Source organism: Betta splendens, chromosome 4 (genome assembly GCF_900634795.4).
Source record: "Betta splendens chromosome 4, fBetSpl5.4, whole genome shotgun sequence".
In the NCBI taxonomy this organism is placed as follows: domain Eukaryota; kingdom Metazoa; phylum Chordata; class Actinopteri; order Anabantiformes; family Osphronemidae; genus Betta; species Betta splendens.
Window position 1 is genome coordinate 13,418,040 of NC_040884.2, and position 15,089 is coordinate 13,433,128.

At 41.6% G+C, this 15,089-nt stretch overlaps 2 protein-coding genes across 2 annotated transcripts; one reads left to right on the forward strand and one right to left on the reverse strand.

Annotated features, from left to right (window-relative positions):
* Positions 1–833: 833 nt before the first annotated feature.
* map3k8 (mitogen-activated protein kinase kinase kinase 8) lies at positions 834–6,312 on the reverse strand. Its single transcript, XM_029148304.3, has 8 exons — positions 6,051–6,312; positions 5,284–5,646; positions 5,003–5,170; positions 4,113–4,374; positions 3,438–3,544; positions 2,506–2,658; positions 1,669–1,915; positions 834–1,541 (listed from the first exon to the last, which is right to left on the reverse strand). The coding sequence occupies exons 2-8, from the start codon at positions 5,617–5,619 to the stop codon at positions 1,417–1,419; spliced, it is 1,398 nt and encodes a 465-aa protein (XP_029004137.1). The 5' UTR covers positions 5,620–5,646; positions 6,051–6,312; the 3' UTR covers positions 834–1,416.
* Positions 6,313–6,508: 196 nt separating this feature from the next.
* On the forward strand, positions 6,509–14,769 carry mtpap (mitochondrial poly(A) polymerase). Its single transcript, XM_029148302.3, has 9 exons — positions 6,509–6,732; positions 6,983–7,143; positions 7,276–7,509; positions 7,591–7,809; positions 9,073–9,284; positions 10,210–10,436; positions 11,423–11,515; positions 11,629–11,702; positions 13,498–14,769. Exons 1-9 carry the CDS (start codon positions 6,552–6,554, stop codon positions 13,834–13,836), a joined length of 1,740 nt encoding a protein of 579 aa, XP_029004135.1. The 5' UTR covers positions 6,509–6,551; the 3' UTR covers positions 13,837–14,769.
* Positions 14,770–15,089: the final 320 nt, after the last annotated feature.

Below are 15,089 nucleotides of genomic sequence, written 5' to 3' on the forward strand. Positions count from 1 at the left end.
AGTACATGTGCAAGTTCGGCTTTAATTTAGGAAACAAAGTATTATCAAATAAATAATTAAAATTGCTATACAGCATTTTGATGTGCCCTTAAATGCTTAAACTTGCTTAAACTTAAACTCTCTTAAACTGCCACTACTTTAATAAACAATACATTAGCTAATAATGTTATTATAAATTTATCGTCTAAATGTGGCATACTGATGTATTGGCTGTACACATTTATTCTTGACGAAAAGAAATTCCCATCACAAGTTGCACGTAGTCTAATACGTGTATGGTTTAGTAGTTTCACTTCATAGTAGACAGAGTCATTTTATTTACTTTTAGTAAAGAGAAATACACAAAAGGGAACCTAAAGGATTCCCCACCCACTCATGTTTATGACGTAGAAAACTGGTTCCGTTCTTTCCATTAACACTCTCTGTGAGTGTGTGTGAACGTGAACATTATCTTTGCACTAAACATGAAATCTTACACATAACTGCCATTTTAAAGCAAAAGTTGTACTTTGTTGTACTTATATAAATACAATAATACTAGTAATAAATATAAATATACTTGTATGAAACTCTGATATATTTGTGTTAATCAAGTATAATACACATTGTGTTCATCTGCTGTTTAAATAGAATTTAGTCACATTTCTTATTCCTAAACTCAGAACATAAAATAGAAAACGAAATGGAGGTGACGAATGAAGCAAATGTGAAACATATGAACATGTTGAATATTTTGATTTCACTGTAATCTCCCTTAGAGGCAAATCCAAAATGAATAATTTGCTGAAATGACCATCTGCATTTCATAGAAGTGAAATAACACACAAACAATATAGGCTTTTCAGTTTATTGTTCTTCCCCACATCATGACTGATACTCATTTTAAAATTACTTGGTATTTTTTTATGTTTGGTACCAAGGAAAACGAAATAAAGGGTTGTTGTTGTACAAACACAGTGTGTGTGTCATCTCAGAGGATGTACAGAGCACAAATCAGATAACAGGCATTCTACAGAAGCTCCATTTGCATAACACGATGATGCCATTAATATTCCACAGGAATAAACAAGAGGAAGTTCATAATGAACTACACATTATACATGTTGACAAAGTGAACACATACGTTAACAGAGAGTATACATTATTAGGAAGAAATACTTAATGAGAACAAAGTATATGTTTATTACAGTGTTTACTAACACACTGAAATAAAGCCTGTACAACCATCACACATTATTAATGCCCCCTTATTCACAACGGCTGACATTCAACCACTGTCCCGCAGTGTTTTTTGTTTCAGGTTGAGTTGGTTCCCTCCGTTACACATAACCGATGTCCTCTCAGTACTTTCAGTTTATGTATGATGTCGCCTGCAGCTGTTTCCCCGCCTGAAGTATTTGTCAGTCTTTACAGACATTAGCCATATTCAGAGGTGGGAGGACCTGCCACCAGTTTACTGTAACCTGACAAGGCCCCCAGGTCAATGTACAAAGAGCCCTTTCTTCTCACATGGCCTGAACCTTCGGAGTAAAGAGACGATTCTGCAGAAACAGAAAAAGCCAATGTATAAATTCTGCTACATTTTTGTCATTAGTTGTTTATGCTCTGCTTTTGTGAAGGCAGCACATCTGGAAATTGTATTAAACTCAGCAGGCAGTCCTTACTCACCCTGCGTGGTGTCATGGCGCTGACTCTGTTGCCGTAGCATCGTATGCGTAGCTTCCTCCAAGGCCGAGTCGAGGCTCCAGCAGCGCGGCTGTTCCTCTCTGGGCGGGTTGATGGCCTCATCTTTCAGCAGTTCAGAAGCACAGCTCCGAAGAGCGGGGTTCCTTTCCAGGGCCCGCTCCAGAAAAGAGCGCATGGCCAAGCTGCAGTCCTCCGGTATGTCCTCCAGCGGGGGTGCCTGTTTGTCAATCTGGTGTGAGACAGAAATGGCAAAACTGTTGCTAGAAAACCAAAAGAATGAAAAAAACAAGTTGCAAAACAGTAGACAATGTAGTAACAATCAGCAGACGTTGTGTTTCTGAATCAGAATCAGAATCAGAATCATGAAAAAGAAAGGAGAAAGCAGCTGCACTCATGCACTGGCTTAAAACATGTGACATTACTTCTCCATGACAGCAGTTTCAAAAGGAAGTGAGTAACTGCCTGAATCAACTAAGTTGATAATCATCTAAAAACAGAAATGGCAAAGCAAGCAAAGAACCCATGTCATGGAATAACTTTAAAAGGAGAAACACTGATTGAAAACTGGGTCATGGGTTACAGATAGCCATTCTTTTATCACACTATTATCCAGACTGTCAAAAAAACGTGACATGCTATGGAAAAGCGTGTTAAACATACAGAAACACAGAAGGAAAGAAGGAAATTCTGCAGATTCATTTTCAGGCATTTTTGCAGGTATTAGTGTAGGAAATGTTGAATTGCAGTTCCAATAGACTCCAGTGGGTGAATTTAACAGTTGAGTTGTGGCTCTTTATGAACTGATGTACAGGTACTTACAATGTAGAGGTAGGACGGGTAGGCGGTGCGAGGGTATCTGCGGACCCAAGGGGGGCTACCAGTCTGCATGTGGATGATGGTGGTGCCTAGGCTGTAGATGTCCGTCTTGGTGCTATGTCCCCGACACAGAACCAGCTCTGGACTCATATACATCTAAAGGAAAGAAGTTTCATATGTTATAAATGGCAGACATATTCACTGCTGCAAAAAACAGTGGCAGGACGAGTGGCTCTATTTTATTCAGGGCAATACAACTAACAGGAAACAACCTCGTGCAATAAAGAAGATTTTCTGATGCAACAAACAAGTTAACCTTTAGAGGCATGTCGTGTGTGTCAAGGTAATGTCAGGGGAGAAGTGCGTTGGCCTTTGGAGCGTGAAAAGTAAACACACTACCAGAGGTCATCTGTGTTCAACATCACCTTCACTTCTCTCTCTCTCGCTCGCTCTCTCTCTCTCGCTCTCTGCTGGAAATTCCAGCCTGCTCTCCAGTGTAGCGTATGCCTGAGAGGCCCACTATTTTGGCCAGCACTGACTCTCTTATTATTACCAACGGGTGTCTACCCTGGGACTTTCCACAAGCCAAGCTGTGTGCAACGGTGCGTGCGCTAAGATACATGTAGACTCAAACAGGTCAAACCCACGACAGCAACAGCTTGGTGGGATTCCTTTGGATTGGCCTTAAATTTCCCACCAGCAGATCAAAATATCTGCACTGAGAATGCAAAGGATAGGGACACTGTTATCAATGCGCTGGCCAATCAATGACAAAATTCCAGCAAGCATCTAGTTTGAGTCACAGGGCAAGAGAACCGTGGCCGTTTCTAGTAAATACACGGAAGCTCAGGAAGGAAATTACTTGATGAAAGAATGTAAGTAATGCAACACAAGCTGTGCGTGCAGCCAGCAAGTGTACTGTTGTCTTTTCTTACCTCTGTTCCTCTTAGGTCTCTGGGAATGTAAATGTCTTCTGTCATCTGCACAGTTAGACCAAAGTCAACCAGCACTGCCTTGTCTGACATCAGAACGATGTTGCTGGCTAAAATAAAGAGAAGGAAAGTTATCAGATTTAGCAAAAGGATCTTTTCATCAAGTTTCTATCATTGGTAAGTAATGATTCATATATTGTCAAAAATCCTTAATTGTCTGTGTTGTTTACACGGATGTCAGCTTGGGAAAATGAAGTTGAAGTAAGTCACATGCTTTAGACAGATGGTTTGGTATCTTCCCTGTGCTTAAAAACCCAGCTGAGGCATAATTGCATAGTTTCATCGCTGCCTGAAAACAACATGTTAAAGGGTCAGGCTACATTTAACCCTGAAAAGCGTGAGAAGCCGGCTGGAATTTCCAGACAGCAGGGCTGAGGAGGAGGCTTTAATCACAGCAGCACCCACTGATCCAAGACAAACAAACAAACACAATCTCCACCTGGGCCCTACCTACTATGACTACACACATTTCTTGTAATCACAGTCATTAGCAACCACATTTTTTGTCATTGTCTGGCCACTCAAGCAGTATGTATGACCCCCAGCGCCACATTTCAGTGATTTGTTTGTCACTGATGCACCTTCATTGTGCACAGCAGCCTTAGCACCCGCTCTTACGTTTGATGTCGTGATGGATGACTTTGTTAGAGTGTAGATATTCCAGACCCCGCAGGACTTGCTGAGTCACCCAGATGATCTCAAACTCCCTCATGGGGCCGTAGCTCTCCAGTTTTTCCAGGACCGAGCCTCCCTCTCCAGCCTCCATGAACAGGTGAACAGTCTGGTCCCAGAACAGGGCGCCGTAGAGCTCGGCTATATTCTCATGATGGAAACGGGCCTGGAACTCCACATCAGCTGCTTTGAAGTTCTCCATGGGAATCTGTGAAAGTCACATATACATTCATCATGCTCAGCTGACCTATCGTAGTACTGTTACAAACAGGTGACTTTGTGTGGTAATATGTTCTCTAGAGTTCCCAACTGATAGACAGGAAATCAATTGCTACTCAGACACCAGCATTTGTAAACTAGGGCCAGTAAGTCTTGTACTGATGTCAGTGCTTTTAGACTGAATGTACAAAACACTGTGTCAACACAGCAGTCTAATGATTACACCATTACACCAGACTAGATGGGAAAGTCCTCCTCCTCTTGGGGCAATATTTTCCATGGAAGACACAAGTAAAGACATTGACCCCACCCCACTCCCCCCCCCAACATCCCCACTCAGCATGTTGACCCAGCTGTGGTCAATCCATCAAAAGGAGGAAGTTAATGTATAGTTTTACTCTTGTACTCATCTTGGCTCTTTGGTGAGAAAACCTGGTTCTTCGTTTAAAGGCACCCGTTCCTCTTTTAGGTGCAATGTGTTAATGTCACGCTGACATTAATAGCCATTGTTAACACAGTTGCTCTTTAAACAAATAATACTTGATATCAATAACATCTTGGCACCCAGGACGCCTGTTCTGAGAAGTCAGTGATGACTGGATTCCAGGCAAACTCACCAGTTTGCAAGCCATTCTCTTCCTGGTTTTGATGTCCTGAGCCAAGTGGACTTTCCCAAATGAGCCCTTGGGCACAAGGCCAGTCCCAGGATTCTTGTAGATTAATTTCCATGGAAACAGGAGCACATCCAAGTTGATCTGGTAACGGCCTTTTTTCACAACCATGTCCTTATGCAAAACAACAAAGCAACACATCTTTAAGATGAGGCAGTTTTTCCAAGATAATTACCATTGAATTGTTCATGCAAGCCAGCAAACAGAACTCCCTCACACATTCTCACCTTATTCAGCAGGACTCCCATCTCCTGAGGCAGGTGCTGCAGCGCTGCCGCCTTCATGTTAGAGAGCAGGTTGACAAAGGAAAGGAGGTCTGACGCCGTCCCGTACCGAACACCACCAACTGCACCCGAATATTCTTCCTGCTCCTTCTCCGAATCCCCCGTCTCCTCAATCTCATCCATTTCCTCCTGAGAGAGACCTTCGTCCTCGAATGACAAGCCTGCCTCCTCCCCCTCCTCCTCCTCAAGCTGATACAGAGTTTCTGCAGCGTTGATGATGTCCTCTATGTTCATGTGAGCCAAGAGCAGTTCAATTCCACCGTGATATTTGTAATCCATTTTGATGTGTGACTTCTTGTGCTCAATCTAAAATTAAATGCAGGAGTTCATTTTATGGACAGTTTTCTGTTCTGTTTCAGTCAGAACTGAAACTATTTACTGAAGCAGTTTAAAAGACTGACACACATCTGGAAGGTATTTAAAGTATGTCTCAATCAATGAATGGAATTTCACAGAAAAGCCCTTGGGAGAGCTTGGATCTTGTTTTACAGCTATAAGTATCTGCAATAATGATCAAATTCAAATGAAACAAACTCCTTTATACATTTAAATGAGCTAGCAATGGTGAAATACTGTCCTACATACGCTAATCGGATATTACAACACATGTCCTAAAGATTCAGCACATGTTTAAATTCTGTCGATAGAAAAAGATCATCATCTTATTACTAAATAATTATTAGTAGTAAAACTCGCTGCCGAGTACTTGCCGTAATCTGAGTCAGACGTTCAACACGTTCCCTCCATCGTGCGTCCACGCCGTCTGACGACCAGCAGCGCTCGTCGCGCTTTAGAAGGAAGTAAACAGAGGAAGTGTAGTCGGAGTCTTGTGAGGGGAGCGTGCGTGTGGGAGCGTGTGTCGTCAGGTGTCAAACGCCCTACTCTCTGGTTTCCGTTTCCCACTCTTCGGTTTTGCCTCACGAGAAACATATTTCATTTTGCCTGGTTGTTTTGCAGAGACACAAAGCGTCGGCTTCCTCAGAACCGCTGGGTTTTTTTCAGCGGAAAACTTACTCGCAGTTCTTTGTGCAGTTAAATAAAAATGGAGACTTTTAACATGGGCGTATTGAAATGAAAAAAATCAACTGGCGTTAGCTTTAATGGCATACAAATATAAATAAAAAAACATAAATGTCATAATTTATTTTGCAGCTTGAACGAAATAACGTCTGACCGTGTCCCTCCGAGTTGCCGTAGACAGAGCCAAGCGCATGCGCTCTTTCTGCCTTTTCCGAATAGCAATGGCGTCGTCCTTAGCAATGTGCAGGTTACATGTTATGGGCAGAAGTAGTTTGGTGAAATGCTTACAGAATGGCGATACATTTCTGCACAGATGTGTTGGAACAAACGTTGTTGCTGCGCAAGTTAAGGCGTCACGGAAAGAAGAAACCGGTCAGTATATTCAGTTGTCTGACAGAGCAAGTTTGCTAGGCTAGTTATACGCTCCGATCTTGTATCTATCCTTTAAATCGCTTTAAGAGGGACCATTATCAATATATTATGAATCAGCTAAAAGTTTAGGTAATCTTGTTTGGCGTCAGGAGCTGTAACATTGTAACAGTATCAGGAATGAACACACGTCTCACTCAAAACATTGTTTTTTATTTAATCGTTGAACATTTATTTGGCATCTGTTCGGCAGAGGATGGACGCAAGTCGTTAAACGCCGTACAAGTGGAGAGACAAGAACAAGCAGAAAGATCTGTCCTCATCAGCTGCCATTCCAGAACCAATGAGAGAAAGTTTCTCAAGTATTTTTCCAGGCATGGCGATATCAACAAATATTTTTTTTATGAAAGCTATGTAAGTGAATCTAGCACTTGTGAGTTCTATGACTGTTGTATAAGTATTTCATGGTGCCCGTGCAACACACTTTACAGTCAGATTATAATTTATTTGGATGATGACGTTGTATTTGTTGGTTCTGTTTACCAGGGCATGTATGCAGTAGTGGAGTTTGCCAGTCAGGAAGGTGTTGCCTCTTTACTTGAAGGGGCTGCCATCCCAAGCATCGACTATGAGTCTGTGGTGCCTTTTAAATCAAGATCCTTCTCCCTGAGGAATTTGGGCTTAGCAGAGTCGCCAAACCAGCAGTCAGGCAAACTCTGCCAACCACAGACCACCATTCCCATCAATGAGCTCATAAAGAAACTGTCCAAAGAGCAGAGTGTAAGTGCAAAAAAAGTTACGTGTGAAACATTTAAATACACATTTTTTTCTAAATGAATTTGTGTCTTTATTTTCCCTCAGATAGACCAACAGATAACGTCTTTGACAGAAGCCTATCAACTGACTGAGGAGAACATCAGGTTGCGTTTTCTTGTCTGCTCTCTGCTTAAGGACATTGCTGCTGCTTATTTCCCAGAATGCACTATCAGGCCATTTGGTTCTTCAGTGAACGGCTTCGGGAAGCTTGGCTGTGATCTGGACATGTTTCTGGACCTAGATGGCATAAGTGGAAGGAATATGGTAATTATATGGGTCTTGAGGGTATTATAACACAAGTCACTATTACACACACAACGCTTGGTCACTTTACAGTCAGCTACTTACTGTGTGACATGTAAGGTGTAACATGTGACACAAACACATGCTCTACCACTGATTTATGCAGAATGAACCACTCATTTCCACATGCAACATTATACAGAAGACCTTAAATCAATGACTGTTTTTTGTAGTCAGGTGACAGAGTTCTGCAAAATTAAACTGAGGAAACCTGTGACCTAACCCCCCCCCCCAAATATTATGAACAGAATTCAATTCTTTTTGTCAAGTCAAGTGTCATTATTACGCTTTTTAATTTATTGTTAAATTGTTAACGGTTTTACCCCTGCTTAGAATAGTGTGTCAACATGTGTGAAGCTGAAAAATCAATCAGTTATTCTGTGTGTGTGTGTGTGTGTGTGTGTGTGTGTGTGTGTGTGTGTGTGTGTGTGTGTGTGTGTGTGTGTGTCTTCTTTTATAGTGGCTTTTGGTTCAGATTAGAGCAAAGGTTAGACGTCTGCCTTTAGTTGTGATGGTAAGGGGCTAGGGAAGGCATTATGTCAATTGTGAGTCCCCACGTCAATGTGAAACATGACTGTTTGTGTGTGAAAATAGGGACCTATATTAATGATGCTATAACACTTCACCATTTAATTATTTAATGTAAAACATATTTTATAATAATAAAAACATCTTTATCCTAATTTGCAAGTGGGACTTTGTGTACCTACTATGCATTTTATATAATTATAATTACGTTTTTGATCCCATTGGGAGTTTTGACATCTGCATTTGACCCAACCCCATGGGGGAGCAGAGGGCAGACACACATGATGGTGCCTGGAGTTCTAGAGTTAAATGTCTTGCTTAAGGGATGTTCTGCTTCCCAGGCTGATGCTCTACCTATTGAGCTACCAGGCTACCATCTGTGCATTATATGGTTTTAAGTGAAGTGCTTTGAAATGTAACAAAATATTTAAAGGCTTTAAAAGTGGAACATCTGCTGGAGCCAGGCTCCATCTAATGAAGTGAACTACTAGCTCAGTTGACAGTTGTTCTGTACCAGACAAACTGGCGTTTAAGCACTTTTTGTAGGAAAAGTCTCGGGCCAAGTGCATATTTGACAACTTATTTTTAAAATTACATGCTATTTATTTTTATGGGGTACATTTTACACAACACTTTATTTTCTTGATCTGTTACTGTGGTTTATATCTATTAAATACCTCTAAACTTTGTTTTTAGGCCAAATCAGGTCTTTCTCTGGAGTACCAGATGAAGAGGGCGACCTCAGAGCGGGCTGTCACCCAGAGCATCCTTTCTGTCATCGGTGAGTGTGTAGACCAGTTTGGACCCGGCTGCGTCGGGGTACAGAAGATTCTCAACGCCCGTTGTCCTCTAGTGCGCTTTGCCCACCAGCCTTCTGGCTTTCAGTGTGACCTCACAGCCAACAACAGGTATGCACCCTCACTTAGTCAACTCAAAAAGAAAATGAGAGATTTCTCAATCTGACTCTTGTGTTTTAGTGAAGAAAGGACAATTTGAATGACTCCTAAATAGAAACCAGACCCCTACAGGAAGTCCTGCAATGATTCAGTTGCATGCTTAACAGTTGAAACTCGAGGAAGACCATCGAGAGGGCTAGTTTGTGTTTCACTTGTTTACTTTCAGCCTTGAATATATTGCGGTCTATTTGGACAGCGTGTGCGCAACTGCTAACGTACAGAAAACCACTCAGCCGTTCTTAGGAAATGGCTTTGAGCCACCGGCTGTGGGCGTATGTGAAAGGGACTTTTCTCAGATGCTGTGCTTAGATGTGTGAAGCGCAGCACTTTCCCTTTAGTCACAGAAACTGTGACTAAGTCAACGTTGCTCTCTAGTGGTGTTTTTGGCGACTTAGTTTCTCTGACCCTCGACATTCAAACAAATGCACTATTTCGTTCCCAGAACATAGATGTTCTCTGAATTTAAATTATCATGTACATTGTTTTCAACTTTCCTCATTGACTCATATCAGAAACTGGCGAGAATGTATGCTCAGTACCTACATTCACAGTTGTTTGGAGGCAGTACTTACAAAAATATTTGTATTATATTTGTATTACTTAGAAATATATATGTATCATTATTAGAAATTGATTAACATTCATATATGTTAATCAATTTCTAATAATGAATGTGAGGTATTACATTGGAAATTACCTTCATTTCAGTGCATTGTTTAGTAGGTCACAGTAACAGATTGTACTAATCTCTGTCTGTCATTGGGAAGTTTTAAGCAGCTATTTGCATGCCCGTGTTGGTCAAAAAACAAACAGACATAATATGTCATTAGGACTTGCAGGACTGTTGTTTTGTAACAATCCTGTGTGTTCTCCACAGGGTGGCAATGAAGAGCACAGAGCTGCTTTACCTGTATGGAGTGTTGGACCCACGGGTGCGATGCCTTGTGTTCACTGTGCGCTGCTGGGCCCGCGCTCATGGAATCACCAGCAGCATCCCTGGGGCTTGGATCACAAATTTTTCCCTTACAGTCATGGTGCTGTTTTTCCTGCAGAGAAGGAGCTCCCCTGTTATTCCCACACTGGACCATCTCAAAGAGCTTGCAGGTAACGCCTAGCGCCAGGTTTCTCTCAGGAGATATATAGTAGTTCTTTAGAATACCCTCATTCTTTAAATGAAGAAGAGATGTGTCAGAGTTCACTACCTACAGGTCAGAAATTAAATTGCAGTGCAATGTGCAGTCACTGGTCCAACCATCCTGTCTGCTCTGCTGTTACTGTTCTTTTCCCTCTTCTCTATCTCTCTCCCCAACCTGTTGAGGCAGATGGCCGCCAACATTGAGCCTGGTCCTGCTGGACGTTTTTTTCTCTATAGAGAAATGAATTGAATTAAGTAAATGTGGTACACTGACCACATTAATTGCAGGTTAAAAAAGACAGATCTCAAAATCCTGATGTATTATAAATATTTGGGCTTTATCAGATATATACAAAGCACCAATTACCAAAGCACAATTACGAAAAATATAGTCATGTAATCCCAAAATAAACCATCAGTTAACCAACCTGTCATAATGTGACCACTAGAACACCTCCTGCTCTCTAAATCCACTGCCTTTCCTCCATCCCTGCCCCTCTCCCTGTCACCTTGGCGGCCTGATAATTGCCTTCCAAAAGCAATCTAAACCCCTCCCCCCCCTCAGACCCGTTTAGCACAGTCTCTATCAGACAGAGTGCTTACAGGACAATAAAAGACCCATTGTTGCAGCAAGGTCGATGACCCCGGCCTCCTGCGGACACACCCCGCAACAGACAGCAGTATAGCATAGTGACACAACACACCAGCCGTTATGTGGTGAAGGAGACTGGTAACAAGGACACTGCAGGTGGCGTATACCAGCCAAGCAAGATTCGTGTCCTTCTTTTACTTGTCCACCAAGAAGCACATGTACATGCACCTGTTCTCTCTCTCCTTTCCCCTGTGGCCCACTGTTTTCGCTCCTAGAATGCACCAACACATCCATCTGTGCCTTGTTTATGACCATCATGTAAAGGCCGTCACTTATATTGAATCCCTGCTCTTTTCCCACAAGGTCCTGCAGACAAGAGTGTGATTGAAGGCAACGACTGCACGTTTGTCAGCGACTTCAGCAAAATCCAGGTCCAGAGCAACGAAGAAACATTAGGTTGGTGAGCGGGAGTGTGTCGAATTGGAGCCATAGGGCCATAAGTCAGTCAGATTGATGGCATTCTGGTAATAGTACTTCAAACCAATGCAACTTTTATTTTCTTGCTTCAGAGCAACTGCTGTGTGGGTTCTTTGAGTTCTATGCCACTTTTCCATTCAGCAGGATGTCCATAAATATCCGAAAGGTATGTGTGTTTATCTTATACCTATGTATTTGCATGCCATTTGAAAATGACCTATTGGCAGTTTGTCCCTCATCAGTGTAGACATAATTAACAGAATGGGAAGGTTATTGCTCACAGGATAACCAATGTTTGTTGAGGCATTTTCATCTTCATATTTAAGAACACAGTCACCTTCTTTTACTACTGTATTATGGACTTGAAGCCTGGCGCCTTTCCAGACACTTAACTTCAACCTTATTAAAAGTACTGCACCAAATTTATCACCTAATTATCATTTCTTGTCCACATTAATTTTTTTAAAAAAAGAAGCTTTGTTTTAGCTGGTTTCACATAAATTTACCTGCAGAAATTTGGTCCCTTCATGGGGCTTAAAGATAAAGCCCCATGTCTGTAGTTCAGCCCCGTCTGTAGTTCAGACTGTACCTATACTTCAGATTACAGCTCTTGGTCGCCATTATAAAACAGGTAATATAACTTTTGAATAAATTAGTAAAAATTAATCACTTGCTTATTGTAAGCATGATTGTCTTATCCGTTTAATATGTGCTTTTATGTTTACTACCCAATTTTATTGATCAGAAGCTGGGAAAAGGAGTCTGTGAGAGTTTTTCTAATCGCTGTCAGTCAGGCAACACATTCACAATTCACAAAAATAGTGTTATTAATATCTAGGAACTTTGCTTCCATTATAATCTGAAAGTAGAAATCTCATTATTCACCTCGTAAATGTATATGCAGATCAGCAGTGAGTAGAAATATTGTTTGAAAGCCAGCTAAGCTTTCTGTAAGCACCAGAGCGCTAGCGGGAAAATCTGTTGATGATGAAAGCAGCTTTTGGTGGAACGACATCTTCCCACACACACAGATGGCAGCTGTCTTTGTCATGTGTGATTGATGTCGACGCCACAGAGCTCGGCGCCCATGAACCAAGACCCCAATTAGGAGAAGTGTAAACAAATCCATATTTGTGAGATGTAAAACCGTTTTTGTCTTAGAGTTTGTGTCTTTTATAATGGTTTTTTTGTTATTAATTGTTCTACTCAACTGGTATTAATTTTGCAGTATTTATTTAATGTTATTGGCAATGAGTTGAGGTGAGGTCCACTAACTGTCAATATACAATCAGCATGCAACTAAGGTCACCAGCCACAATACAAATTGGGGAGTTGTGGATGTGGAGGCTCCAAAATGCAGAGAGTTAGCCAGTGCTTTACCTTTAATGAGTGAATGAATGATAACCCTCTGCCTTATATACAAGACTGAGATCAAGTTTGACACAGCACAGAGAGCTGGCAGGTAGACTGACCATGACCCTTGTTTATGGGCTTTCACCAGTGGAGCAACAGCCATAAATCTGCTTTAGTGTGCTCCACTTCTGCAGTCGGACTCACTCCTCTCACTGATGGCTTTAGGCTTCTATCCTCTGTGTCTCCAGCCCCCACCGTCATCCCCCCTTTATCACTGACAGTCCTTAGGCAGCATGAAACATGCAAATTCAGGTTGCTGACTTCTGTCTGAACCACATATCAATGGTTCAAGTGATGACTGTGACTGCTAGATTTGAGTTCCACTCCTTTTATCTGCATCTAGTCAACGTGTCTTCCACAGCCATATACATGTCTCCTACTGCCATCTGTTAGCTAGTGGTGAAGTTGGCCTAGATTCATCTGCAGTGCTAAAACCATGACCAACACGATAGAGGCCATATTCAGTAGTACATGCACGCCTGCGCTCACGGTTACAACTGCTTCTAAATGTTTTCAACTGACAGAATTGTCCCCTTTTCATTCTCCAGGGGAAAGAGCAGAACAAACCAGAGATGAACCCGCTGCACATCCAGAACCCGTTTGAAACCTCTTTGAATGTCAGCAAGAACGTCAACACCACCCAGCTGGAGCGCTTCGTGGCTTTGTGTCAGGAGAGCTCGTGGCTGCTCCAGCAGAGTGACACCACCACGCCCAGCGCTAGCAGCCAGGGAGACACTCCGGTTCCTTGGGGACTTGCTACACTTTTGCTTCCTTCACAGGTTGCCGGGATCAAAGGTCGCAAGAAAAAGAAAAGGGAGCCTGCCAGCGAGATGATCAAGAGCTTATTAGAATCCTTGAAGAATAAAAATCCGCAAAACAATAGCTGAGACTCTTTGAACAAGCTTCATCTTGTCGTCATTTTTGTGCACTGGTGTGTTTGTCTCAACTGCTGAGACAAGAGCGGGAAGAGTCCCTTCTTCGTGACTGTACTTCCCAACATGCACACCGGATGGCGGTATTGAGGCTTTTATTCGCTTCTTTGGGTGATTTTAAATAAACGAGTGATTACTGTGTACATCACTATAGACTTACCTGCTCCACAGTGAATAAAGGCTATATGATGGAAAAACTGAGGAGTCTCACCAGATCTCTGTAGAAGACTGTAGAGTGTACATGGATGTTATAAGAATTACAATGAACATTTTCTGTTTACACATCAAACTAAATCACTCCTGACTTATATATTTCTGTTCAGCTAATATGCAGCATGGATGAAATAGACAGGGTGACTTGCAACAATTGATTAAATACTTTCAAGTTTCATTTATTTCACTTGTTTGATTATTTCTAAGACTTTGATATTTAATTCCTGATGTATAAGATCTTGCTGGAGCATTAGAGCACTAGGTGGCATGCTCCCTTTTTCCAGCGTTAGCTACCTAACAGAAGCTAGCAAGAAGCTCAAAGAAGGTAATCACTGATAATGTAGAATGCTGTGGTCTTTGGTGATGCTTTTTCAGTAGTAGCTCAGACATGATAAATGACTAGCTTATAAGCATATACTTACAGTATGTCTACATAACATCTTCCATTACCTGCTGTCTTAGATGGATTTTTACTCCAGGAAATATAAATTTTTTATTAGTCTTTAAATTCGTTAGTGTCTACACACAGTAACATAACAGCAGCAGTACGCAGTGTCCTGTTCTCTGCATCGTCTGTTGTTTGTTTTTCGTCCTGTCCAGCAGTTCCGCATGCACTGAGCTGCATTGTGACGGAAGGTCTTCATTTTTCACTATATAAAGATAATATACTCCTCTTTATTGATGATGTGTGTTTATTTTGAATGCAGTGCATTATGAATATCAGTAATGTCAATGATGTCAGGGAGAAATATACATACGCTTATGCATAAATAAATGCATGATACTAACCTTTATATAATTTTACATACTGTACATATAATGGTAGTAATACTTATGTATAATAATACACCACAACAGGCCTGCCTGCTGGTTCCAGTGTGTAAAACATGTGTAAAACACCAAAACAATGCCTCTACACCATTGAGCAAAAGGGTAATGTGAGCATTTGTTCATGTTCAGTGCCACTTGTAAAAGCCAAGCTGACGAGTGGGGCC

What these genes read in the sequence shown, in the direction of transcription:
- map3k8 (XM_029148304.3), bottom strand. Translation starts at nt 5,619, where the DNA reads ATGGATTACAAATATCACGGTGGAATTGAACTGCTCTTGGCTCACATG. An exon ending in TGGGAGTCCTGCTGAATAAG is followed by an intron (nt 5,171 to 5,283) that starts GTGAGAATGTGT and finishes GTTTTGCATAAG; the next exon opens with GACATGGTTGTGAAAAAAGG. An exon ending in ACCCGTCCTACCTCTACATT is followed by an intron (nt 1,916 to 2,505) that starts GTAAGTACCTGT and finishes GTCTCACACCAG; the next exon opens with ATTGACAAACAGGCACCCCC.
- mtpap (XM_029148302.3), top strand. Translation starts at nt 6,552, where the DNA reads ATGCGCTCTTTCTGCCTTTTCCGAATAGCAATGGCGTCGTCCTTAGCA. An exon ending in GTCACGGAAAGAAGAAACCG is followed by an intron (nt 6,733 to 6,982) that starts GTCAGTATATTC and finishes TCTGTTCGGCAG; the next exon opens with AGGATGGACGCAAGTCGTTA. An exon ending in GAGCAACGAAGAAACATTAG is followed by an intron (nt 11,516 to 11,628) that starts GTTGGTGAGCGG and finishes TTCTTGCTTCAG; the next exon opens with AGCAACTGCTGTGTGGGTTC.